This window comes from Glandiceps talaboti, chromosome 1, assembly GCF_964340395.1.
Source record: "Glandiceps talaboti chromosome 1, keGlaTala1.1, whole genome shotgun sequence".
Classification (NCBI taxonomy): Eukaryota; Metazoa; Hemichordata; class Enteropneusta; family Spengelidae; genus Glandiceps; species Glandiceps talaboti.
In genome coordinates, this window is record NC_135549.1 from 19,376,089 (window position 1) to 19,402,784 (window position 26,696).

The 26,696-nt window shown below is 36.0% G+C and overlaps 2 protein-coding genes and 1 long non-coding RNA gene across 4 annotated transcripts; 1 reads left to right on the forward strand and 2 right to left on the reverse strand.

The window, feature by feature from the left end:
• LOC144443268 (uncharacterized) lies at positions 1-8,079 on the forward strand. Its single transcript, XR_013481678.1, has 3 exons — positions 1-163; positions 5,850-5,934; positions 7,770-8,079. It is a non-coding gene; the product is annotated as an uncharacterized LOC144443268 (long non-coding RNA).
• Positions 8,080-9,239: 1,160 nt separating this feature from the next.
• Positions 9,240-26,321, reverse strand: LOC144438825 (acetylcholinesterase-like). 2 transcript variants are annotated; one of them, XM_078128017.1, is made up of 8 exons: positions 26,175-26,321; positions 24,462-24,621; positions 13,981-14,058; positions 13,405-13,523; positions 12,233-12,406; positions 11,003-11,652; positions 9,866-10,038; positions 9,240-9,441 (listed from the first exon to the last, which is right to left on the reverse strand). In XM_078128017.1, exons 1-8 carry the CDS (start codon positions 26,262-26,264, stop codon positions 9,317-9,319), a joined length of 1,569 nt encoding a protein of 522 aa, XP_077984143.1. In that variant the 5' UTR covers positions 26,265-26,321; the 3' UTR covers positions 9,240-9,316. The 2 variants fall into 2 exon arrangements, with proteins under 2 accessions (XP_077984143.1, XP_077984134.1); XM_078128008.1 differs by lacking the exons at positions 24,462-24,621; positions 26,175-26,321 and adding exons at positions 14,955-15,114; positions 16,170-16,586.
• Positions 17,781-24,033, reverse strand: LOC144442620 (acetylcholinesterase-like). The gene is made up of 6 exons (XM_078132003.1): positions 23,937-24,033; positions 23,042-23,160; positions 21,771-21,944; positions 19,357-20,006; positions 18,345-18,517; positions 17,781-17,902 (listed from the first exon to the last, which is right to left on the reverse strand). The coding sequence occupies exons 1-6, from the start codon at positions 24,031-24,033 to the stop codon at positions 17,781-17,783; spliced, it is 1,335 nt and encodes a 444-aa protein (XP_077988129.1).
• Positions 26,322-26,696: the final 375 nt, after the last annotated feature.

Consider the following 26,696-nt stretch of genomic DNA (forward strand, 5'->3'; position numbering starts at 1 on the left):
CACTGGTAAAGGATGATAAAGTTCGTCCTGTGATTCGGCTTGTAAACCTTTCATACTACCGTCAGTCGAGTATCGCTAATAATGGTTTCCCGGCCGATATTAGCAGTGGTCAGCGTACTTTTCATTTTGCTTGTGTTCGTGTCGTCACAGGGAACTTCCAATGGTAAGTGTACATCTGTAATACTAAATAGTATGCTATTTCTATGCGAGTGTTATTGCTAACTCCGATCGAAGTGGCCATTGAGTGCAAGATAGGATACTAGAGTCGGTATGCGTTTTATTATTTAAAAAAAAAAATAATGTGTGTGTTGTTCAATCCGTAATCCACCGAATTCGCACTATGCACTATGGATGTACAAAATATAATTTGGGATATGTTACATGTACTGTATTTCGATCGAAACTGTAAACTTCTCGACTCGAAAACAATTGCAAATTTTTATTATTGGTATGAATGGTTGTTAAAAGTTTATTATTACTAAAGGTCGTTCAATTTCAAAATAAAACTTTAAGAAGAAATTAAAATGTTACTAATTGTTAATACAGATAAAGTAATTTTTTTTTAAAAGATGGTATACAATGGGGGAGCTGTCATTTATGAAGGGGGGGGGTGGTCACTCGAACATTTCAATGGGGGGTTACTGAAATATACGGTGTAAGAGAAACAGGGTGCTGGCTATTGAAAAAAAAATCATACTTGTGATCCACTATGATGTATACATATGTAAAAGCGGGGTACTCAATCAATCTATTGAATAACAACATGCCATAACAAGCATGGTAAAGCATACAAAAATAACATACAGAAATCAAGTAAATACAACGGTCATGGAGGACTGTTTACATCAACAAGAAATTTTCCAAGAGGAAGTGTATTATCAAAGGTCGAAATGTGTAAAAATTTACTTTTGTCATTTAATTAAGGAATGGAAATTTGAATTATCTAATGACAAAGGAAAAAAAGTGAATTTCTCTCATTTTTATGAGAACAAAGAATTAAATGATGAAATCTGTCTTCTACCATATTGAAACATAATTTACAGAATCTTTCATCTACACGAATCTGAGGAGTACACTGTCTTCCCATCTCAAAAATCTGAAATTCAAAATTTAGTCACTAGTTTTCTACAAAGAGGTAATTTGCAGAAGACATTTCTCAAAACCAAAAACTGTTTTAAACAATCTATGTTCTCATTTTGTTGTTACCAATACTGTTTCTTCTAATGTCATTATGTAATTCCCTGTACTAAGATTTACAAAATTCTTGACATAAATTATCATGAACCTTTTTGATTATAGAATTAAACTTGCAAAGATTTGACCACATACTGTTCTCACTATATTTATGTAAATGGCTTATATAAATGTCCCATTTTGAATAACGCATAGAAGACATGTAGGCTGCTCTCAATAAACCATCTCCAGCAACAATTAATCTATACCAATACTTTAACATCAGTTTAATTACAGTGAAATTAACGAAATAATGACCTAATTCTCCAACAATACCACATCTTAATACCTTCTGAGAAACCCAAAGTAGAAATCTACCTGTCGCGAAAGACTAATGTCATCAAGAAAATTTCTTTTGCTATCAATTTCATAACCCCAAACTTCACAGCCATACAGTGCAGCTCATATAAAACATCACCTGAGTGCACGCATCACAAAAGGATCATTCTTGCACAATTGGGGTGCTAACTATGCATTGATGCATTGTTGTTGTTGCATCATCAAAGCATCTGCATGGAACAATGCTTGCATCTCTCATACAAAATAAACAGCACTTTATGCACACATGCTTTGTGACTTAGTAATAATCATGTATACTCTTTAACAAATTTGTGATACTTCTATAAAAAAAATGACAATAAAAGCCTCTAGTGTGGGTATAGTAAGCATCTGAGTATGGGTACCAATAGTCAAGATATTACACATGGTATCAAATGATCTCTTCACCCCATATAGTAAAGAGGTATCTGGAGATTGGATGCATTAAATAGCACTAGACTGGGATACCAGGTGCTCTGTAAATCTGTCTCATCCCATTTCGTATCATATCATATCATATCATATCATATCATATCATATCATATCATGTATCATTTGTACAGAAATAGAATGCTTGTCACAACATGCAGATACTGCCTCCCTGACTGACTTCTAATTCATGAAATCACAAAATAGGAAAAAGGATATTCAAAAATATCCATACATGTTTGTTCCTCCATTAAAAGTGATTTGGGTGTGGTCATACACAATTTCCATTAAAAAATGATGTAGTTGAGGTCGTACACAATTTCCATTAAAAAATGACACACATTTTGTAGGTGAGATGATACACAATTTCCATTCTGATGAAAAGAAATAGACTTTTAAAATTAATGAGTTTTCTGAGTCATCATGTCCGTATATTTTGTATTATGTGAATTAAAACAGGCATGATAGATACATTGAATCTGATAAAAAGTTATAGCCGAAGTATGTAGGTGTAAAACTGTTAAGACACGATGGTTGTATAGGCCACATTGTTATGTGTTACTCAAGGACTGCAATAAAATCACTTGATATCACACCATATTTCACTCAAAGCTTGTGTTGTATGAATAAGAATTAGGTAGTATTCTCAACTATTTTTTCTTTGTTCAGCCAAGGAAAATGTGAGTGACCTAAGGGGCCTTGTCACTATGAGTAGTGACTAACCCCTTAGGTCACAAATATTTTCTGGCAGAATGAAGAAAAATATCAGGGAATGATAGTTCTGCAAGCTTAGATTTACAAAAAAAAAATCACCCAAAATGGCGATTTTATATGTTTTGAAATTTGAGCACAGCAGAACCAGTTATTTAGACCTGCAATGTCATTACATAGAATGACCAGGGTATAAATGCCATAGTCTTTGTTTGGATGGTTTCAGCTTGGTTTTCATGAGGTCTGTGTTGTAACTTGTAAAGCTTATCACAACAGATACAAGGTCAAACTTAAACAAATACAATGAACATATGTTTTATGGCTGAAAATTTATTATACAATGTATTTCAATTACGAAAGCCGAAGAACCAGTTTTTGTAGTGTCTAATAAAATGTCGTCATAACCACAGCCTCTTCTATGACACTGTCCAAGATGCAGTTATTGCGCTGTGTCGTGGAAGAAATAACAGCTCTGGTTTGTGAAAATGAAGTAGAATTATGTTGCTTGCAAATAATTTGAAATAAACACATTAGACACATCCTTAGACCTTAGCAAAAACCATTTAGATCTTTTGTGTCTTCACATCATAATTTTGAGTGATGTGTTTTGTCAAGGAAACAGCATACCATATTTTCCATGTCACACAATAATGAAAATATTTTTAATGAAATAATAATCAAATTATTTCAGATCTTACAGTTTTCTGTTTCTGTACACCTTGTCTATGAAGAGCACCTTCTACATATTTTGTCAAATACAGTTTTCTGTGTCTGTATATCTTGTCTATGAAGACCACCTACATATTTTGTCGAATATAACATGTACAACTGTATCTTGAACAAAAACTGAACCCTAACATGAACATTTCTTACAATCTTGGGACTACATACATGTAGATGTCTCAAAAGCAATTGTCGGTAGCACCATGACAACCCTAGTCGATATACCATGGCAACCACACATAAGTGCATCATATTAGTATCAGATCATATCAGAATATGACGTCTGTGAAGGACAATTTTTTTATATTATACCACAATGAAAATTTTAAATTTTTATTTTATCTGTGATAACAATCTTAATAGTATAGAAATATTTGTAATACTAAAACAGCTTGAATTTGCAACAACTTTCTGAGATATTGCATGTCAGTGGATTTTTACAGGGAAATTATGGATTGAAAAGTGATAAATTTAATTTTCAAATATTATAATTTTCTAAATAGATTTTTGAATTTATTGAAAGTTACATCGAAAGTTAAAGATAATCTTATCAGAGATAATTTCATAACCTGCTAGAATCACTAGATAGTATGTAGTATTTGATATTTTCAGATATAGGTACTAGTATATGTACCGCAGTTTTATGACAATGAAAGCCATTAAAATCAACAAGTCCATGTGTAATGTTTTCAGTCGAAATCAGTTTCTACTGCACTGTAAAAGAATAGCAATGCTTTTCAGTTTTCAATGTGATTTGGTAAATGATCCAATGATGGATGGTATGTTCCCCAGGGAGTTAGGAAAGTAAAAGGTCTTGTGTTGCTATAGATTCATGCCAGCGGTAATAATTGTAAAGCTCTTTGAGCACAGAGTGGAAAAGTTCTATATGAAAACCAACATTATTATTTATCCAGTGGTCTGTTTTATGTCTCAATTATTGATAGTGTGGGGTTGAAATGTGTCTGTCTTCACCAAGTCCCAGGAGTGAAACACCAAGCTTACATTACATCTTGTCTATTGTAATCGTAACTCCTATCACTCTGCATAATTACAATAATCTGAGGTAGACTGTCTAGCCAGTAACACTTTATCAGACATATTGATAATCATGTATTTATTAATATCTGTGATATTTATATATCAGATATAACACATATCATGACCTTGAAAAAAAAATGATTATAAAAAACTTATTGTTATGAGCATTCATTCATTTATCATACAAATCATTTGAAATTACTTTGGTCAGATGTAACCACCCAAAAATATTTTAAATTTGTGTAGGAAAGATATAGTTTTAGCTATAGAATTCATGATGGCATTATACAGTTCTAAGTAAATAATAATCCAGTAGCTAGAATGACCCTGAAGTATATTGTATGTACTGAGACAAAGAAGATTGGATGTTTTACTACTACTATTTAGATAACCAATATAACTGTAAACTTTTGAACTAGCACCCTCGCCTCTGCTACATGTATTTTCTGACCCCAAATAAATTGATCATTTTCTGACTTCACTTATAATTTATATTGTGGTATGTTCTGACCCCAGATAAATTGAGATATTTCAGAGCCCAGATAAATTGAGATATTTCTGACCTCAGATAAATTGAAATATTTCAGAGCCCAGATAAATTGAGACATTATCTATTGAAAATAAGTTACATCTTCTAATTCCAGATGTCTTAAGACATGTTCTGATCCCAAGTATGTTCAGACGTTTTCTGACTCCAATATATTAAGACATGTTCTGACCTCAAATCAATTTGTTCTGATTCCAAAGTAAATTGAGATATTTTCTGACCCCAGACAGATTGTGGTACCGTATTCTCATTATCTTTTGACCCCAAATATATTATCTGTCACTAGCTGACATGTCAATAATGCTTTGTGTTGTTAGATTGTAATGTTAGACAAGACTTCCATGTGAACTCTACAATGTTCTGTGTCAGATAGGTCATCATGCTAATTGTGAGCTAAAATTGAAATAGGGACATTTTGTAAACGATACTCCTGACAAAGTACAATGTACAGAGTTCATTTATAAGTTCCTGTGGATAAATAATCTAAAAAGAAAATATGGTCCCGTTATATTTGTCTAGAAATTCTTTTGATTTCCCGTGATATTAAATATAAATGACTTATGAACTTTTTAGGAACATAGCAAACTGGGAATTTGACTGAGAGATATGTCGCGTGACTCCACCCGACTCCACCCTCACTGGCCTGCTCTATGAAAGGGATTGACCGATGTGTGAGGGCGCCCTGTCACAATGTACCTTACACACTTGTAGCTGATCATTGACTTGAAAACAAAGCATGATTGATTCACATCAAGTTGTGAAAGACTCTTTACACAGCTAATTGCCGTAATTCTGTTTACAGCACTTTGCACACATTAACAATTATTTGTGGTCTTATTTGTAACAACAGATAAAGACCAGATTCATATCCCATCGGTATTTGTTGGGGAATCAACAGGAGAGGACCTCAGGACTCGTTACACATATGATAAGGGGTAAGTATGTAAAGTGTTAAAAAATAATTAGGGAAATATGAGATTTAGAAAATCATTTTACATGTAAGCTCAAGACTCACAGTGTTTACTTTAATATTGTGGTCAAAAGTAAAGTTATGATCAAAATATTAAAGCTTTACTAATCAATTGTTTTTCACACCTAAATTTGTAATCCCAAACTTGGCCTTTAAAGTGGCCATATGGATGAGAATTTGGTATTTATTTTGGATTTCTATTTGATAAAACAGCTTCACTATGTTTTTCTACTTGAAAAAATAATGTGAAATAACATATACTAAGTCTATGTTCATAACTCAATAAACTGCAAAACATTAAACAATGTATAAAATGTTTGTTATTGTACGTACAATAACAAACTTTTTACACTTTTTCCATCTTTTTGCAATGTATTGAGTTATGAACATGGACTTGGTATATGCTCTTTCGCATTATTTTTTCAAGTAGAAAAACATAGTGAATTTGTTTTATCAAATAAAAATCCAAAATAAATACCAATTTCTCATCCATATGGCCTTTAATTGCCACAAGTGAAGACAACTGCAAAACTAATTATGAACTAGCCTATGACATCTGCCCCACATACACACTTGCTGTAAACTACTAAATAAAAAGAACAGTAACTGCAATGATTAGTAGATTGATTAACATTTGTTGAGAATGTAAAAAAAAAAATCACATCGTCGCACCACTTTAGACAACATTTCCTGACAAGAAACTATTTTTTTCCTTTTAGTGGCCTGCCAAAATATGCCAATAACTTATTAAAACTAAATGCTACATCAATAATATTTTCAGGACAATTGCGCTTTGGTATCGCAAATGTATGTATCAAATTTTATTGAATTTGAAGCATGCATTCTTGAGATATAGCCTAACTACAAAAAACCATTAATTATGTAAATTGCTCGTTAATATTCATGGAATGTTTACTGAAACCTAATCAGTTCCTCCATTACCCTACGGAACATGTGTACAAAATTTCGTTTGAATTGAGCCAGCCGTTGTGGAGAAAACAATGACACAGCAGACACACACACAGACAGACACACAAATAAACACAGACAGAGGCTTTCACCCACTAATATATCTCTTCCTTACGGAAGAAAAAAACTACTAGAAACGCGTACTTCCTTAATTACCTTCCGAAGGGAAGGTTGTATTATGCTTTTCTCTGTCTGTCTGACGTCTGTCTGTCTGTCTGTGTGTGTCTGTGTGTGTGTGTGTCTGTCTGTCTGTCTGTCTGTCAGTGTCTGTCAGTGTGTGGACACAATATCTCAAAAAATCACTTCATCGATTCGTATGAAACTTATTTACTACACATCTTTCGTGTCATGAATATTAATGAGTAGTTTAGCTAATTTATGGTCCAGTTATTAGACCGTATCTTAAGAATGTATACTCCAAATTCAATATAATTTTGGTTGTACATTAACTATAGCAAGGCAAACATGTACGATAATACCTGTTGGCATAACTTTTATTTTTAATGAGTAATTTAGACAACGATTTTCTGTAATTAGGCTATGTCTTAAGAATACAAGCTTAATTTATTTGGTACATACATCAGTAATAACAATGTGCACATTCCAGTGAAGTGTGTTGACATAGCTAATAGTTTTGGTTACTGGATAAAAGTTTTGTAAAAAGTATAAAAGTTTATTTTCGAAAAATAAAAGTTTCTTTGCAGAAATTAAAAGTTCATTCTGAAGGAGGGACTAAATGGGGTCTGTCCATGCACGTGTTTGTCCGTTTGTAATACATCATTTCTCAGACACGCAAATGACTAATAAGGTATCATTCTGTTTATTTTGCAGTTCAACCAACCAAATACGGCTGTGGACTTTGAAGTGAACGAATCGGGTCGCTTAACATAATGCCAAGTTATGGTTATCATGTTTAGTCTAACAGGCAGGGGGATTCTTGTCATATACACAGTGAAGCCTTTAGTAGGCACCCAGCCAGGCCGTAATCATTCTTTGTATCATCATGTATATTTGATCTTGAGGCAGACTTTCGACTTGAAGGAAATGGCACCATGTGTGTATGAGTGTAGATCCAGCAAGCGAGTCAACTAATACACATGGTTTTTGTGAGGGGCCGTGTCATTTTAAAACTGACGCACGTCAAACGTAATTCCTTCGTGGTGGGGGGGGGGGAGATTTTCGTTTTTGCGTGCGTCAAAATCACTACAGGGATATTTAATTCATACTAAGATGGAATCAAAAGAGGCAATGCTATTTTTCTACTCTTGAAAAAATTAGTCAGAAACTTTGCCGACATACACGGAGAGAGATGCATGTGTTACAAAGTATATAACTGTATTATAACTTTTTTTGTGTTACAAAGTATATAACTGTATTATAAACACAGTAATTGTATCTAGGTTACCCGACCGTGTGAGGTCTAATTGATTAATGAGGTAGTAATACGAGCTAGGCCATGTTATTACTTGTAATTAAGTGAATGTTGCAAGTGTCACTACAAGTGATAAATCACAAATTTTAATGAATTCAGCCTTAGTAGAAAAGGGTATTTTCAAAATAGATTATCTCTGAATTAAATTAACTGTAGTTCATAAACACTTCCTATATATGGAAAAGAATTGAAGTTTACTGTAAACATGTTATTTACTAACCATATTTGTAATACGGAATGAAACTTTGAATTTGAATAAAATGTGAATGTTGGGTGTATGCAAGGGGGACAACTGATACGAGGGAGATCTTGCGGGGCGGAAGAGAGCAACACGTCCTTACTTTACGGTAACTGATCTGCGTCGTAGTAGGAATACTACAGAGAACTAATTGTTTCGATCTAGTCTGGACTGCTGTAAGTGAAGGAAAACGAATCCAAAGCTCTCGTATTGTTGGTTCAAGCATACACCTACTTCACCAAAAGTAATATTTTGTGTGCTTGTGAGTTTATCCCCTGAATACGTGTCCTGAGATTCTGGTACCTCTGAGATTGACTGTGTGCGTTTGAAGTTACAACTTGAATTTGGTCAATAACTATCAACACCAAACGTTTTTCAATGTTGCTACACATACATGTAGTTCCTAAGTGAAATGGTTACTTCATCCGATATAATCTTTGAAATGGCCTTTAATGGGATGTGGTGTCCTGCTGTTTTCAAAATATTCTGTCAAGTTTTGTGAGTGAAATCTATCTGTACAATCAATTTAGTCCAACTAGTTAACAAAGGCGATTCGTACACTTTGACGACCAGAGCTAACTAAGTAACTAAGTTCTGACTTCTATTAAATTTCAGAGGCTCAAAAGCCTTTACCGTTGGTAGAAAGTCTGTTGCCTAATTTACATCTAATGAAATCCCAACAGGAAATCAGTTACAAATCATAATTAGCTACAAATGTAGTAGCGACATAGATGTAATTATTATTAGCAGAGCCAGTTGTGCTACAATACCATTGGCGCCGTTTACTGGCTCCGTGTTGTCTTCACACGGTTCAGGCTTCTCCGGTTCCACATCTGTCAAATAGAAGAACATATTCAACATTCAATATAAAAGAAATATCATCTCTTGGAGTTTAGGCTAAAAAGTGACAATTTCAGTGAAATGTTGACATTTGGGTCTGATGTATAACTTCTCGCCGGGCTGGTCATTTTCAACTATCGAGCCATGGTAGCATGGGGAAGGGATCACTTTCGAATCCATTAAGCCTTACTTAAAGTGGAATATTTTGAAAGTCATCCCAACTGGTATTTTTATTAGCATTTTTTTTGTGGTATATGTGTATTTTTGTTTGTGTATATTTTCACTTTGGTGTCTCACAGGTAATAACTAATTTGTCAAAATGTTGTACACTTGGGGGAGGGCGGGAGGATATTACTCTAGTACAGTATCTATGTGACAAATTCGTATCTATTGTATGCACTAGACAATGCTACTCACCACTGTGCTCCATTATTATAGGCACATGTTGATTCCAGAATGCACACTCCTGAGCTTTCAAAGCTCTCTTAGTTGGCATAGACGGAGATAATTCCTTGTACTGCAGCTCAGGAACGGTGAATTTAGGCCACTCGATATCAGTGGCAGTGCCATTTCCGTCATTGTTGGGATTACTGTTGAGACAAAAACATAACATAACTTCACATTCCCTGCAATGTACTGTATAGTATGACATGGACCAACAGCACATATATGACGTGACATTCAATTCTGAAAGTCATTTTACAAGGCCTTTTGCCTAAACGTATAGTAGAAATGATGTTGGCTTGGTGTGGTAGACATTCGACTCCAGATTAACAATTACACAACACCCACAACGGAATCCATTGCTGAATCACACTCATTGAAAAGTGATAAGCATTGCTATTCTTTTACATTGCAGATTTCTAATGAAAACATAAATATAATGGTTTCAACTGATTACTTCGAAACATTATAACACGTCTAATTCTACATCTCTACTAGACTGTAAGATACGTCGTGACGTTTCGCCCTCACCGGCCTCTCTCACTGATGTTTGAGGGCGCCCCGTCACGGCGTACCTTACAGACTACATCCCTACAGGCACATGTATTATCTTATCTTTCGCATTTGAAGTTGTTTTGAGTGTGTGTCCAACATATCATATTGAATGAAACCCCAATGCAACATCGTTTGTACGGTAAGACTGGTGTGACTAATACATGTACATGATCACGTGATCAAGATACTCCCCTCCCCCATAAATATGGGGTTATTGGTTCGACCAATGGTGGTTATACCCTGAAGCTGAGCATTCTGACGCCATTGTCGGTGTCTCTAGATCTAGCTTTGCCTACTTTTGAGATATACTTTGGCGCGTTTCCTTTACTTATACACATCAATGTATGTTTACTCATATTTTGTACCTTGTTAGCCATCGTTATTAGACATAGATTTGTACCATTTATATATGGTTTCAAATAACAAAATTAATATGTTGTTGAAAATATGGTAGTGCCATGAACATTTCATTCACGTTAAAATATACGTACAGGTCAATAATTGGTAGTGTTTTCGCAAAGATGATAATGATACAATAATGAACTCCTAACATACCCAGTTTTGGCGAAATTTGTAAAATATGTCATTATCTGTGAAGACATGTCAACTTCATCATCAGTCATGCTCCAATTGTCAAACTGGTCGTCTCCTGGACGGATTTGTGAAGTCAGATGACTACCGAACACAAACGGAAGCTCATCTCCGTGACCTGCTTTGGTCCACACAGCTGGATAAAGTGATGTTGACGGATGGTGGTCAAAATGGTAGAGATACACATCCAGTGAAGCCTCGTGATGCGCGCGAGCAGACGCATCTGTTGGACATACGAATAATTGATCGCCAATGATCTGACTGAATGATTCAGCATAATTAGCTTCTGGTGAATCTGCTTCTTCCCAGTTTGTATACAACATCTTGGCTGAGTCTATAACTAATGGATAATTGGCAGGTGGTTTTCTCACTACTAGTGGCAGCAAAATATCAAACGTCGCTTTGTCTACCACGACTTCACTGTTGTTTATTTGATCTCTGAACAGTTCCACAACGTACAGCATCCCTTCATCAGCGTTTGTTCCCATGATTGTATCAACATTATGGAATGTTTTCTCAGAGATTGTTTTGCTTGGAAGTTCTTTTATAACATGCCCATCAACATACGGTAAGAAAATGACCTCTGCCATTCCAGTTATATTTGCCAATATTCCCTTGAAAGAAAGACGAGAGTAAATAGGGTTAATTGTGTCGATGTACACATGTGAATAGTGAACAAACAATATCAAGTCGTGTCCTTTGCATTGTCTTCAATATATTTGTTTTTTAGTTTTTGTTCTGTCCACACTTTGCGTCCATCTGGAGTATTTTGTTACGCATGTGTTTCACTTGATTGTTAGTTTCGAAGTTGGGTTCCAAAGTTGAAACACTCAATTCGTCACTTTGTTACAAAACATAACCAAATATTAGACCATCTTGAATAATCGAACTATTCCGACTGTGAAAATTATCTTGTTTCATCCCTTGTTTGAACTCGTGATACATTTTGCAAGGGGTGAATGTTTGATGTAATGTAGTATTATCAATTTCAAGGCATAATAAATTTGATAGGATATTCTCTACAACCAACAACATTATTATTATCATTATTGGCACAATAATGTATTTTATTCTGTATTTGTGTATGGAGACACAGTGTACATGTATATCTATGCTGGAGGAAACTCCGCTGTTAGCATGCCACGGCTGAAATTTAGGCAAAGATGATAACTTGTATACAGTGTATATATCTACCGAAGTTGGGTCCTGTGGAGCTAAGAAATCTTCAGCTGGTACTTGTCTAAGGCATTCCATAAGTTTTTCCGAGCTATCCTTTTCACACCCAACAGCTTTACCAATACCATGGGCTTTGATGTTCTCCACATTTGCATCACTTTGTGCCGAACCATCGATGATAATTGAGCCACTCTGAGATAAAATAATATAATCCAATGACATGTTGAATTGAAAAGGATTGAAGCGAATAGGCTCATATTGTATACACTGAGAGCGTGCATGTATTAGGGAGCCTTCAGTATTTACAGGGGGGAGAGGAAATCACACATGATCATCATCATCATCTTCAGTATTGCCATTATCATCATCATCATCATCATCATCATCATCATCATCATCATCATCATCATCATCATCATCATCATCTTTGTATTTTGGCATGTAAAGTACTCGTAAAAATAAATGTTGAGTGCTCATCTCACTTTTACACCTCAAAACACACAAAACAATTGAAAATAATTGAATCTTCAATTTGGTCACAAAACTACGGATTGTAAAATGTGACCCTCCCCCAAATATTGTAATGCAAAATATGACCCTCCCCCAAGAACAGGTTTCTAAAATGTGACCCGCCCACCCTCGATTCCTCCGGCCCTCCCCCTCTTGTAAATACTGAAGGCTCCCTTAGCGTAATCGATATTTTAACAAGAATACAACTTTTACATAAACACACAGCCAGTTTTCATTTTTGAACAGTTCATCTCCTAACACATATATTCTGAGGATTGTGACAATTCCTTTTGCTTTCTTTGATGTTTATGGGACAAGTACATGTCATACGCAAGCTTAAGTAAAGTTGTCCATGTTCGAAGGGAAAATACTGAACTTGTCATTATATCTCAAAGCAACGCACGCCTCCACCATTGGTTCGGACACAAAATAAAAGTAATTTGTTTTGATTCTTGAACTGGGAGGGGGTTGGGGGGTTGGACATTTACTTAAAATTGTATGAACTTTTTTCTGTGGAAATTTTTTGTTCGTTCATTAGTCAAACCATTTCAAGTACAAATAGAACGTTTGTATGCTCATCGTAATATCTATTAGGAATTCCACAATTGTCCCAAATTACAAAACATTCGACGATTTTGACACTTTCAGCTTATCTTTGAAATTTTGAATTAAAATCTTACCTGCATTATAGCCCTTTGAAATAGCCCGGCTGACAATGGTGATAGGATAAGAAACTGGACACTGAAAGACCCAGCACTCTCTCCGAAGATTGTTATACGATCTGTGTCACCACCAAATGCTGTAAACCAATACATCGAACTCTTCTTTATCCAAAAATCACATTTCTTTGTGAGTGAGTGAGTGAGTGAGTGAGTGAGTGAGTGAGTGAGTGAGTGAGTGAGTGAGTGAGTGAGTGTGAGTGCGTGAGTGCATGAATGAATGGTTGGTTGAATGGATGAATCATTTCATTGTACGTAGTGGCATGAGTTTTCTGGTCGCTTGGGGATTAGCAGCCATGGAATACAAATTCGACATTTGGATCAACTCTTTTACTTGAAAATATTCTTGTGGCCTGTCATCGAATAACCAAAATAGATCACTATATGTACCGATTGATATAGCCTTGAACACCTTCTTTACTACATGACATTTGGACTTAAAGAACTGTTACAGGACAGCTTACACATGCGGCATGAAAAGATGACAAGCTCTGTAGGAATATGCATATATATGTATTTAATATTTAGTTGACTTACCACCAATATTCGCATTCACCCATTTCAAAGCCTCTATCTGGTCAGTTAGAAAATAATTTCCTGTTGCCAAGGAGTCACCTGAAAATATTTTATATTGTCATCACAGTAAGTGATGTCCAATTATTTTACACTCTGTAAAATTGTATATTGCCAGTACGTTGCAAGATCTAGACGCGATGCAAGTTTGGTGGTATTGTTAGCTAGAAAGTGTGGTGTTCTCTATAGTATTCCAAAGTTCGTGCATAGAGAATACGAAGTCAAAACAAGTACCCAAGTTTTTAAAAAACTACGCATATTGCAAATTCAAAAAATGACAAAAAATATCATTGATGAGGTTAAAATCATATTGGAGTGTATCCTGTAGATCTCAAGAAGCAATGATAAAGTTAAGTTATTTGTTAAGCACAGTTGTTGATTGGTGACGCTGTGTCGTGTACTTGGCGTATCTGGCCTGTTTACGGCGCTGACGTCACACAGGCTTACTCAAGACAACAGCTTTTGTATTCCACAAATGCGAGAAATATTGGAGTAACATACCAGCGCCCGTAAGTTGACTATGTATCATGATATTTATGGCCGAAGAAACAATTTGAGTGGTTCCGATTACGCTCAATTTTAGAATAGGGTGGGGTAGGTAGATTTTTTAAAATAGATTTTTATTTTCATTTGTGAGAATCTAGTTCAGGTAGTTAATATGTTTTCCGTTGTTTTCGATATGATCTCTGTGTTATTGGTTTCTTCTCAATAGATGTACAGCCATTACAGATTGGAAGAACAGTTGTTTTATATTGTCATTATACGTTAATGTCAGTTTCTGCATCCACTATTCCTCGCGAGACTTCACACACTTTTTTGCGATTTGTTTTCTCTCATAAGAAAAGTTTAGCGTTGGCTGTGAAAAACTAGGTGGGGTCGGGTAACCGGAACCAAACCATTTTTTTAGGCCTAACATGTTTATGTGTTATAATTTGTACCTGTGGATAACATTCCGAAGACTCCAAGACGATAGTTTATGGAGACAACGATGACGTCATTAAGAGCGGCCAATGGCGATGCTTCATAAAGTATATTGGAGCCAGATCCGATATAGTACCCTCCACCATGTATCCAAACCATGACAGCAGCCTTAGTTGGCTGTGGATAAAAACGGACAGAACATTATCAAGGGACGCTGTAAAAGACGAAGGGCAATTACATTTTAAATCATAGAATGGTTTGATGTTTTCATTTTTTGCATGTAAACACGTATTGCAGTCACTGTGGTCAATAGTGTAATTAAATTACATTTTGAAATAAATCAATAAAGAATATTTACGTGGATGGTACACCTGATAATTTAATTAAATACATTTGTAATTAAATCAACGCTCAATGATTTATACGAAACAATGTGGATGGAATGCTGAGTAGTTAATTAGCTGGCGTTGTAATATGAAATCGACATACAATAACTAAATGTAGTTAGCGTCGATGTAAAACAGGACTTTTTACTTTGTAACTCCTAATTTACAATTTATTTTTTTCTTTCATCAAAAACGCAAGCGCAGGCAGCATTTCGGCGGTACTACGAAAATGTGACAGGTTACACCTTTTAATGTATGCTACATACATCCATAAAAGGGAATCATGCACTTTATTTTGTTTGTTTACCATATATGGTATCGTCAGCTGTCACGAGGTATATGTGACGTAGGCTTGTTGGCAGACTCTATGAGTCGACTCCTCAACAATCCAAAACTGCAATCTTTGCAACCGTTTTGGTAAATGTGTACTTGTGGCTTAGTAGTACAAACAACCTTCTATTGTGTCCACTGTTTATCAAGTGCTGTATATCCATCTGGATGCCAACGTGATTTCTAACTAAACCACGTCTGGTCAAGGTCCCTCAATCAGTACAAAAAGTTGTGAACCCCAACTGTTATAGTGACGAAAACAGTGTATAAGTAGCATCCTGAGCGGACAAATATACTATATTTGGACATTACTGCCCCAATAAACACTAACTTTATGAGGGACTGTGTTATTGGTTAGCATTTTGTGATTGATTTACAAAAGACATGATGTTAATGACTGTGTGGGTGTAGTCATTATTCTTGTATTTTTGTTTGATTTCTGTCACTACTGATGATTTACAACACGGTCGAGTAAAAAAAATTTAAAATATCATACTGTACGGATTAGATACTTACTGTTGGGTGTGGAACGTAAACATTAAGATAAAGACAGTCTTCGTCCATAGGCTCCTTTTCGGCTGGAAATACCGTCATTTGTGGCTGCAAACACACGTTTCTGAAGTACGTGGCATTGTATTTGCCACTCCAGGGTGATTTTGGTACAGCGGGTCGAAATCTTAAGTTACCTATCGGTGGTTCAGCGTACGGTATCCCTTTGTAGACATGGACCGTGTGTTGGATATCTTTATGAGTGAACTGCACAGTTGATCCGACCAGTTTACCTGTGTTGGTTTCAACAGTAGGCGCGTCGTCTCCGGTGGATTTGACGACTGTTACAAATGCATATAATATGCACACCCCAGCGAAAAGAGTGTTCATGTTTAGTTATGTTAAACTAAACCTTGGCGACAGCATCTAGCATGTACACTGTTCCTTCGACTTGATGGTGTCACATAATATAATCTTTATATTGGTTTTGTAAGTGAGTGTACAAACACAGTGACGTTACGTTGTTGAGTTCAAATGTGAATGGGTGTAGGAAAATCACTAGTCTGTAAGGTACGCCCTCACACACCGGCCAGCCCCTACCACCCCTGTGAGAGGAGGCCGGCGAGGAGGGCGAAACGCAATTACGTATCTTACAGTCTAGAAAATCACAACAGTAGCCAGTAGTCATATCACAGATGTGTCAGGATGAATTTATCAAAGTCATCACTGTGCTGATTTCAGTTGTAAATAATAAGTCGTTCGAAGTTGGTGTATGGATAGTGGCGAAACGAAATCTGTTCAAGCCCCCTCCCCGAGTTAAAGCTACTGCCTCACCCCAGGGCGCCCCACCCATTCTATCTACTCTTCCCGTGATCTTGTTTGATATGCATGTCCTCTACCAAATACAATGGAGCTCTCGCCACATCTCGGATCGTGATAGACTGGGGCACATATACATGTACAATGACTAAAGGTTTATATCATACATACTAGTGTTATGCTTTACGGTAGTCTAAACGAACTTTATATATGTAGTAAATATCTCAATGGATCTCACCCAAATTGTCTGTCTGTCTGTCTGTCTGTCTGTCTGTCTGTCTGTCTGTCTGTCTGTCTGTCTGTCTGTCTGTCTGTCTGTCTGTCTGTCTGTATGTATGTATGTGTCTTTCTTTCTTTCTTTTACATTTTATCTTTCTGTTTATATATTTTCATCTTTTAAAGTAAGAGGGGAAGTGAACAAACTTATGATAGAGAACAGAGTCCATCTCCAAATTTATCACTGGAAAGTACTATGGATTTTTAAAAGTTCTGAGTCTTGGAGGTGTGGTTTAATGAGAACAATACACAGACAAAAACTGTCTTGGGGTTGTCTTATCATGTTTATTTAGTTCCCCGAAGGAGGGACTAAATGGGATATGTCCATGCGTGTGTCTGTCCATTTGTAATACGTCATTTCTCAGACACGCAAATGACTAGTGGTATGAATCTGATTATTTTGCTTTTCAACTTAATAACTAAGTTTTAATTTTATTTAATTTCAGTGACTTTATAACAGAAAAAAGGCTCAAAAACCTTTACCCGTAGGTAGAATGTCTGTTGGATGGTTTATATCTGAAATATTGCCTTTCGTACAATTAGTTACAGATGTAGCAACATGGATATTATTATTGTTAGCAAAGTAAGTTGTGCTACAACACAATTGGCGCTGTTTACAGGTTTCCTGTTATCTTCACATGGTTCAGGCTTCTCCGGCTCCTCATCTGTCAAATATAAGAACATACTCAACATTCAATTTCACAGAAATGTTGCCTCTCAGGGTTTAGGCTCAAATTTGACAATTTTAGTGAAATACTAACTTTTAAGTCTGATGTATAGCTTCGCGATTAGGGCTTGACTTTTTCAACTATCTGGCTTTGTTCGGTATGTGATGGGGAGGGGTCACTTTTGAAACCATGACTTAAAATGAAATCATCTCATCAGGTAGTTTTGTGCGTGTATACTTTTCACTTACAATTGGTGACTCACGTGTAATACTGATTTGTCAAAATGTACAGTTGGGGGAGGCGGAGGGGGAGGATGCACCCTTTAGCGTAATATCTATGTGAATAATGTGCTTTACAAGACTAATTAAAGAGATGTGTAGTGATAAATGCATACTTGAAAGGAATATATTGTTTGTGTGCTCCTGACAATACTACTAACCAATGTCTTCCATTATAATAGGCACATGTTGATTCCAGAATGCACACTCTTGAGCTTTCAAAGCTCTCTTAGTTGGCATGGATGGAGATAGTTCCTTGTACTGCAGCTCAGGAACGGTGAATATAGGCCACTCGATATCAGTGGCAGTGCCATTTCCGTCAATGTTGGGATTACTGTTGACAACAAAAACACATAGAAAATTCAGATATTCCCAGCAATGTACTGTATAAGTTGAATTGAGACAACTACAAATATTTGAAGTGACATTTTATTCTGAAAGTCATTTTACAATTGCCTAAACGTACAGTATCAACCATGTTGGCTTGGTGTTTCACTAATGCTAATGGGAGATGATGTTTTTTTACTCAAAGCTGAGACATATTTCGAATCCATAGAGACACAGCACCCACAGCAGGATCCATTGAAAAGGGATAAACTTTCAGTGCAGACTTCTAATGAAAACATTACACTTGGACTTGATAAATATAATGTTTTCAATTGATCACTTTGAAGGTGATAATCAACATCATAACCAGTTTACCTCTACATCCCCACTGTGTGCGGCACCTGTATAATCGTTTCTTTGCATTTGAAGATTCTGTGTTTGTGTTTGTGTTTGTGTTTGTGTTTGTGTTTGTGTTTGTTTGTTTGTTTGTTTGTTTGTTTGTGTTTATGTTTGTTTGTTTGTTTGTTTGTGTGTGTGTGTGTGTGTGTGTGTGTGTGTGTGTGTGTGTGTGTGTGTGTGTGAGTGAAACATATCATCACATGAGTGAAACACCAAAGCACTATTTGTATTGTAAAACTGATGTGAATCATACATTATCAAGATGCCCCCAATAAATATGGGTTATTGTTTCGATCAATAGTTATTTTACTCTGAAGCTGACCTTGACACATTTCCTTTACTTACACGCATTAATTTTATCATTTTGAAAACCATGTATATGGTACAAATTTATGTAACGAAAATATGAGTAAGCATGCTTCGATTTGAAATGAACTCCTAACATACCCAGTTTTGGCGAAATTTGTAAAATATGTCATTATCTGTGAAGACATGTCAACTTCATCATCAGTCATGCTCCAATTGTCAAACTGGTCGTCTCCTGGACGGATTTGTGAAGTCAAATGACTACCGAACACAAGTGGAAGCTCATCTCCGTGACCTGCTTTGGTCCACACGGCTGGATAAAGTGATGTTGACGGATGGTGGTCAAAATGGTAGAGATACACATCCAGTGAAGCCTCGTGATGTGCGCGTGCTGACGCATCTGTTGGACATACAAATAATTGATCGCCAATGATCTGACTGAATGATTCTGCATAATTAGCTTCTGGTGAATCTGCTTCTTCCCAGTTTGTATACAACATCTTGGCTGAGTCTATAACTAAAGGATAATTGGCAGGTGGTTTGCTCACAACTGCTGGGAGAAAAATATCAAACGTCGCTTTGTCTATCACGACCTCACTGTTGTTTATTTGATCTCTGCACAGTTCCACAACGTACAGCATCCCTTCATCAGCGTTTGTTCCCATGATTGTATCAACATTATGGAATGTTTTCTCAGAGATTGTTTTGCTTGGAAGTTCTTTTATAATATGTCCATCAACATAGGGTAAGAAAAAGACCCCTGCTATTCCCGTTATATCAGCCAATATTCCCTAGAAAGAAAGACAAGTGTAAATAGGGATGTGTTCAGTATTCACATGTGCATCGACATGTGAATACTAAACTAGTAAATATGAAGTAGTTTTCTTAAATTAGTGTATTGTCTCTCCTGAATGACTTTAAGTAGTTACGTTATACATGAAGGTTTAAAGTTTAAAGTTCGAATTCTATACAATTTGGTATATAGATTGATGATGTGGGGGTGCATGTGTCTCATAACGCTTCTAGATGGAAGTGTTAGCTTAAATGAGTCATGGGCATAATTAACGATTTTCAGCAATTAGGCTATATGTCAAGAACATGCGTTTCAAATGCAACATAATTTGGTAAATACATTGATAATAACAAAGTCCATGTGCCATATAAAGTTTGATAATGTAGCTTTTAGTTTTAATAAGTCATTTGCATAATTAATTCTTTTCAGTAATTAGCCTGGACCTAAGCAACGCTCACTTATAATTCATTGTTATTTACTACTTCAATGGTAACAAAGCGCACAGCTTCTATAAAGCTTACTGGTGTGGCTTTTAGTCATAATGACTAATTTGCATAAATTGATTTTCAGTAAATAATTTGTATCTTGAAAATTCATGCTTCAAACTCAATATATTTTGGTTCTTACTTCAAACCTAACTAATCGCACATGTTCTGAAAAGCCTGTTGATGTTGCTTATAGTTTTAATGACTTATTTGTATAAGTACTGATTTTCAGTAATTTTGCTATATCTTAAAAAATATGGTACATGCCTCAAGCATAGCTAATCACATATGTTCTGAAAAGTTCGTTAATGTAGTTTCAGTTTTAATGAGTCAATTTGCATAACTAATAATTTTCAGTAATTAGGCTTTATCTTAAGAATGTATTTCTTCAAATTCGATACAATTTGGTACATACATCAACCAGAACAATGCGCGCATGTCCTAAACTATCTGTTGATGTAACTGTTATTTGTAATGTCTCATTTTCATAATTAATCATTTTCAGTAATTTGGGTATAGTTTAAGAATGCATACTTCAAATGTCACATAATTTGGTAGCATTCATGTAGCTTACTAATGTAGTTTTTGATTGCAATATGTTAATTAATAATTTGAGAATACAAGCGTCAAATTCCATGCAATTTGGTGCACATTGCCCTATATAGCAAAATTAATCATTTGCATAATTAATGGTTTTAAGTAATTTGCAACATCTTAAAGTAAACTTAAGATCTCTTATAGTTTGGCGTAACTATTTGCCAAGAATGGGGTATTTCATGTATAGCAGTTATAGCTAAGTATTTTTCATTCCCGTATGGCAGGCATTCAGTTTAAATCTGGTTAGTTCTTGTTCTGTCTGTGCACACTCTACGTCCATTTCTTACGCATACTTCAGTCGATTGTTGTTTCGAAATTGGTTGTAAGGTTGACACACTCAATACGTCATTCTGTACGTATATCCCCGGATTTTAGACCGTCTTGAATAATCGAAGTATTCTGACACTTTTATAGTGTTTCATTCCTTGAACTCTTCATATATTTTTATCTAAGGGGTAATGTTTGATGTAATACCATGTGGTCAACTTCAAGGCATAATACACTTGATGAGGTGCTCTCTACAATCAACAATTTTTGATGCAATTGTGTATTTTTTTGTATTTGTGTATGGAGACATAGTGTACATGTATATCTATGATGGCGGAGCAAACTCCGCTGTTAGCATGCCACGGCTGAAATTTAGGCAAAGATGATAAGTTGTATACAGTGTATATATCTACCGAAGTTGGGTCCTGTGGAGCTAAGAAATCTTCAGCTGGTACTTGTCTAAGGCATTCCATAAGTTTTTCCGAGCTATCCTTCTCACATCCAACAGCTTTACCAATACCATGGGCTTTGATGTTCTCCACATTTGCATCACTTTGTGCCGAACCATCGATGATAATTGAGCCACTCTGAGATAAAATAAGATAATCCAATGATATATACTTGCTTGTTAAATTGAAAAGTGAGCATCATCGACAATCGATTTATCAATGTGTATTGACTCGTACATAGAGAGCGTATTAGCATGAAATCCATATTCTAGCAAGAATACAGCGTTTGTACACACACAGCCAGTTTCCTTTTTGAACAGTTCGACTACTAACATATATATATTTTGAGTATTGTGATGATTCCTTTTGCTTTCTTTGATGTTTATGGGACACTGCATGTCATACGCAAGCTTAAGTCAAGCTGTTTGTGTTCGAAGGGAAAATATTGAATTTGTTCTATGTCAAGACAACGCGCAAAATACAAATGGTAAAAGTCATATGTTCAAAATATTGAACGGGGGGGGGGGGGGCGTACTGGTCATCTGCAAATGGAACATAAAAAATGTTGTTGTTTTTTAAAGTACACTAACTTACTCACAATATCTCACACATTGAAAAGTATTGCATCACCTGTTATTACGCGTATTTTTGTAGCTGTATACACGATAAAGACAATACAATTAAATTTTGGGTCCGCACCTGAAAGTTGGTGCCCTCAACGGCAATCAGTATTCCAAATTGTTTCTGTACTACTTATGGATAATATCGACCACTGATTAACATGTACAACGTCTAATTATTGGTATTTTAACAATTTTCAATGAATATTTTTGCTGTCTGATCGAAAAATAATACTCTAGTTACAACCAGTGTAGTTTTTAACATGATGATAGATTCAAAACTACGCCATCGCTCGACATTTAAAATTGCCACTATTTGACCTATAAATAATAATACTGACCACTAATTAACAGATACCATGTCTTTTTATTTAAGTAATTGGCAAAAGTTATGTGAATATATTGGGTTATTTGATGAAACAGAATGTCCTAGTTGCAGATATTAACTTGTTGACGAACATATAGCCTTATATTAAACGAACCAAGCACAAATGCAGTATGTGTATGCCCATCCCCAGATTTCTTTTAAGAATTCCATAACTGACCAAAGTACAAATGATGTGAGGATTTTGACACTTTCATGATTACTTGTTAAGTTTGGAATTAAAATCTTACCTGCATTATAGCCCTTTGAAATAGCCCGGCTGACAATGGTGATAGGATAAGAAACTGGACACTGAAAGACCCTGCACTCTCTCCGAAGATTGTTATACGATCTGTGTCACCACCAAATGCTATAAACCAAAATGTATAGGAAGTTTTCCGTATCAAAAATGTATTCTTTGCGAGTGAGTGAGTGAGTGAGTGAGTGAGTGAGTGAGTGAGTGAGTGAGTGAGGGAGGGAGGGAGGGATCGAGGGAGGGAGGGGCGAGTGGGTGGGTGAGTGAGTGAGTGGGTGGGTGGGTGGGTGGATGGGTATGTAGGCAGATGAGTGAGTGAGTGCACGAGTAAATGAAAGAGTTAGCGAACGAACGAACGGACGGACGAACGAATGAATGAGGGGGTGAAGAGTGAGAGAGAGTTGTTGTTTTTGTTGTTGTTGTTGTTGTTGTTGTTGTTGTTCTTGTTGTTCTTGTTCTTGTTTCTTTATTCCTCCTCAAGAAAGAGAAGAGTGAGCGAGTGTGTGTGTGTGTGTGTGTGTGTGTGTGTGTGTGTGTGTGTGTGTGTCACTGAGTGAAATGATGGATGGAGAAGTTCTATGTATTTATACGTATTGACGTGAGTTTCTGGTCGCGCGCTTGGGGATTAGCAGCCGTGGAAAACAAAATCGACTTCGCACACCTCTTATGATATTTGAGAAACCGAGAATATATATCCGAGCGGTTCACTTGTGGCCTACCATCGAATAACAAAATATAGATCACTGTATATGTACCGACTGATATAGCCTTGAACACTTTCTTTACTACACGGTATTTGGATTTTAATACCTCAGAGTTTTGTTACAGGACAGCTTACTCATACAGTGTAAGATGACAAGCCTAGGAATATATTTATTTAGTTGACTTACCACCAATATTTTCGTTCACCCATTTCAAAGCCTGTATCTGGTCAGATAGAAAATAATTTCCACTTGCCACGGAATCACCTAAAATAATTAATACCATTAAGTCCCAGTGAGTAATGTCCAATGATTGCTACCCCAGGTGTAACTTGATTATGTGTATTTAATTTACCAGTACATTGCAAGACGCGCTGTAAATTGGTTGTATTGGTAGCTGGAAACTGTGATTCTCTATATTAGAAAGTACTGGAATGTATCGTGTAGATCTCAAAAGGCAAAGCTAAATAAAATTATAGAGAAATCTATGTTATTTTTTGAGATCAGTTAATGATTGGTGGCGCTGTGTCGTGTTCTTGAGACGTGGCTTGGCGTATCATCTACTCGGCCTGTTTACGGCGCTGATGTGCCATGGTTACTCCGATATAATAGCTCGATCGTATTCCCCATATGCGAGAACTATTGGGGTGACACATCAGAGGCCGTAAATTGACTATGTATCCTCATATGTAACATGTTTATTATAATTTGTACCTGTGGATAACATTCCAAAGACTCCAAGACGATAGTTTATGGAGACAACAATGACGTCATTAAGAGCAGCCAATGGCGATGCTTCATAAAGTATATTGGAACCAGATCCGATATAGTACCCTCCACCATGTATCCAAACCATAACAGCAGCCTTAGTTGGCTGTGGATAAACGGACAGAAAGATATCAAGGGACACTGATGAAAAAAAAGACGAAGTGGCTGTGGATAAACTTAAAATCCTAGAGTTCGTGCGGATGGCACGTATATCTTGTAATTTAATTAAATGCATTTTCAATTAAATCAAAGCTCTATTCAGTCTATGTTAAAGAACGTTGTCAAAACAAATAGCCAAGTTTATTTGACTATTGACGATCGAAAACTGAAGACAAGGATATCTTATTTTAACATGAACTCCAGACTCCAAATAAACAACATGAATATTAACGAGGTAGCAATCCATGGTCATCTATCGATACCATACAACCAATAATAGCATTTTCCTATTCTAAGTCGATTCGAATTCGAATTAAACTGATCCGGATCATTTTACTTAGCATCGAATCGAAGCCACTTTCCGTCCCATTAAAAGAATTGACAGGTGGGTTCGATTCGAATACCTGCCCCCATTCGCATTATCTTCGATTCGAATTACTTTGATGCATGAGGGGGATAGGATTCAGCTGAGCGACAAGATCAATAGTTGAATGTAGGATAAAAAACGTAATTCTTTTAATTTGGGGGTGGGGTGGGATGGGGTGTTTGAACCATTTTGGTTCTTATCCGACAAAAACAATTTTACTTTTAATGGAATCTGAAGCTTACATTCTTAAGATTCGTTACAACTTTAAGCTATGTCAACAAACTTCATAGAACAGGTGCGCATTATTTTGGTTAATATATGCACCAAATTATATGAAATTTGAAGCTTGCATTCTTAAAATATAGCCTACTTACGGGGAAATAATTAATTATGCAAATTACTCATTAAAGTTTTATAGGATATGTGTGCTTTGTTATGGTTGATATATGGAATTTGAAGTTTGCATTCTTGTTATATAGCTTAATTACTGAAAACCTTTAATTATTCAAATTACTCATTACAAGTACAAGCTATGTCAATAAACTTTACGTGATTTGTGCGCAGTTGAATGGATGATATATGTACAAAATTATAAAGAATTTGAAGCTGGCATTCTTAAGATATGACCTAATTACCGGAAATCATTAATTATGCAAATTACTCTTTAAAAGTAAATACTATGCCAACAGGCTTAATATGGCATATGCGCTTACTATGGTTGATGTAAGTACCTAATGTTGCGGAATTTGAAGTATGCATTCTTTAGATATGGCTTGATTACTAAAATCATTAGTTATGCAAATGAACCATTAAAACCATCAACTAGGCCAACTAGCTTTCTCGGACATGTGTGCTTTGACATGTTGACGTATGTACCAAATATTGCAGAATTTGAAGAATGCATTCTTTAGATATAGCTTAAGGTAATTACAGCAAATCATTAATTATGTAAATTACTCATTATAACCATAGGCTACACCAACAAACTGTAACGACATGCGTAGTCTAGGCTACCCACCATACAACGCTACTGCGCATGCTCCTATCGCAAATGCAACACTGGACACCATGGCTATAGTTCCAACGCATATAACATAAATTGATTACTGCCAACTTTCCACGACAATACTTACCGTTGGTTGTGGAACGTAAACATTAAGATAAAGACAGTCTTCGTCCATAGGCTCCTTTTCGGCTGGTAATATCGTCGTTTGTGTCTGCATACACACGTTCCTGAAGTACGTAGCATTATATTCGCCACTCCAGGGGGATTTTGGTACAGGTGGTCGAAATCTTAAGTTACCTATCGGTGGTTCAGCGTACGGTATCCCTCTGTAGACATGGACGGTGTGTTGGACATTTTCATGAGTGAACTGCACAGCTGATCCTAACAGTTTACCTGTGTTGACTTCAACAGTAGGCGCTTCGTCTCCGGTAGATTTAACGACTGTTACAATTGCATATAATATGCACACCAGAGCTAAAAGAGTTTTCATGCTTAGTTCTGTTAAAGTACACAGCGTCTAGCATGTACACTGTGTTCCCTCGACTTGGTCTTTAATGGTTTAAGGTGTTCTTTATATTCGTTTTGTATAAAGTGAGTGACGTGCACAATGACGTTGTTGAGTTCAAAAGGTGAATGGTACGTGTATAGG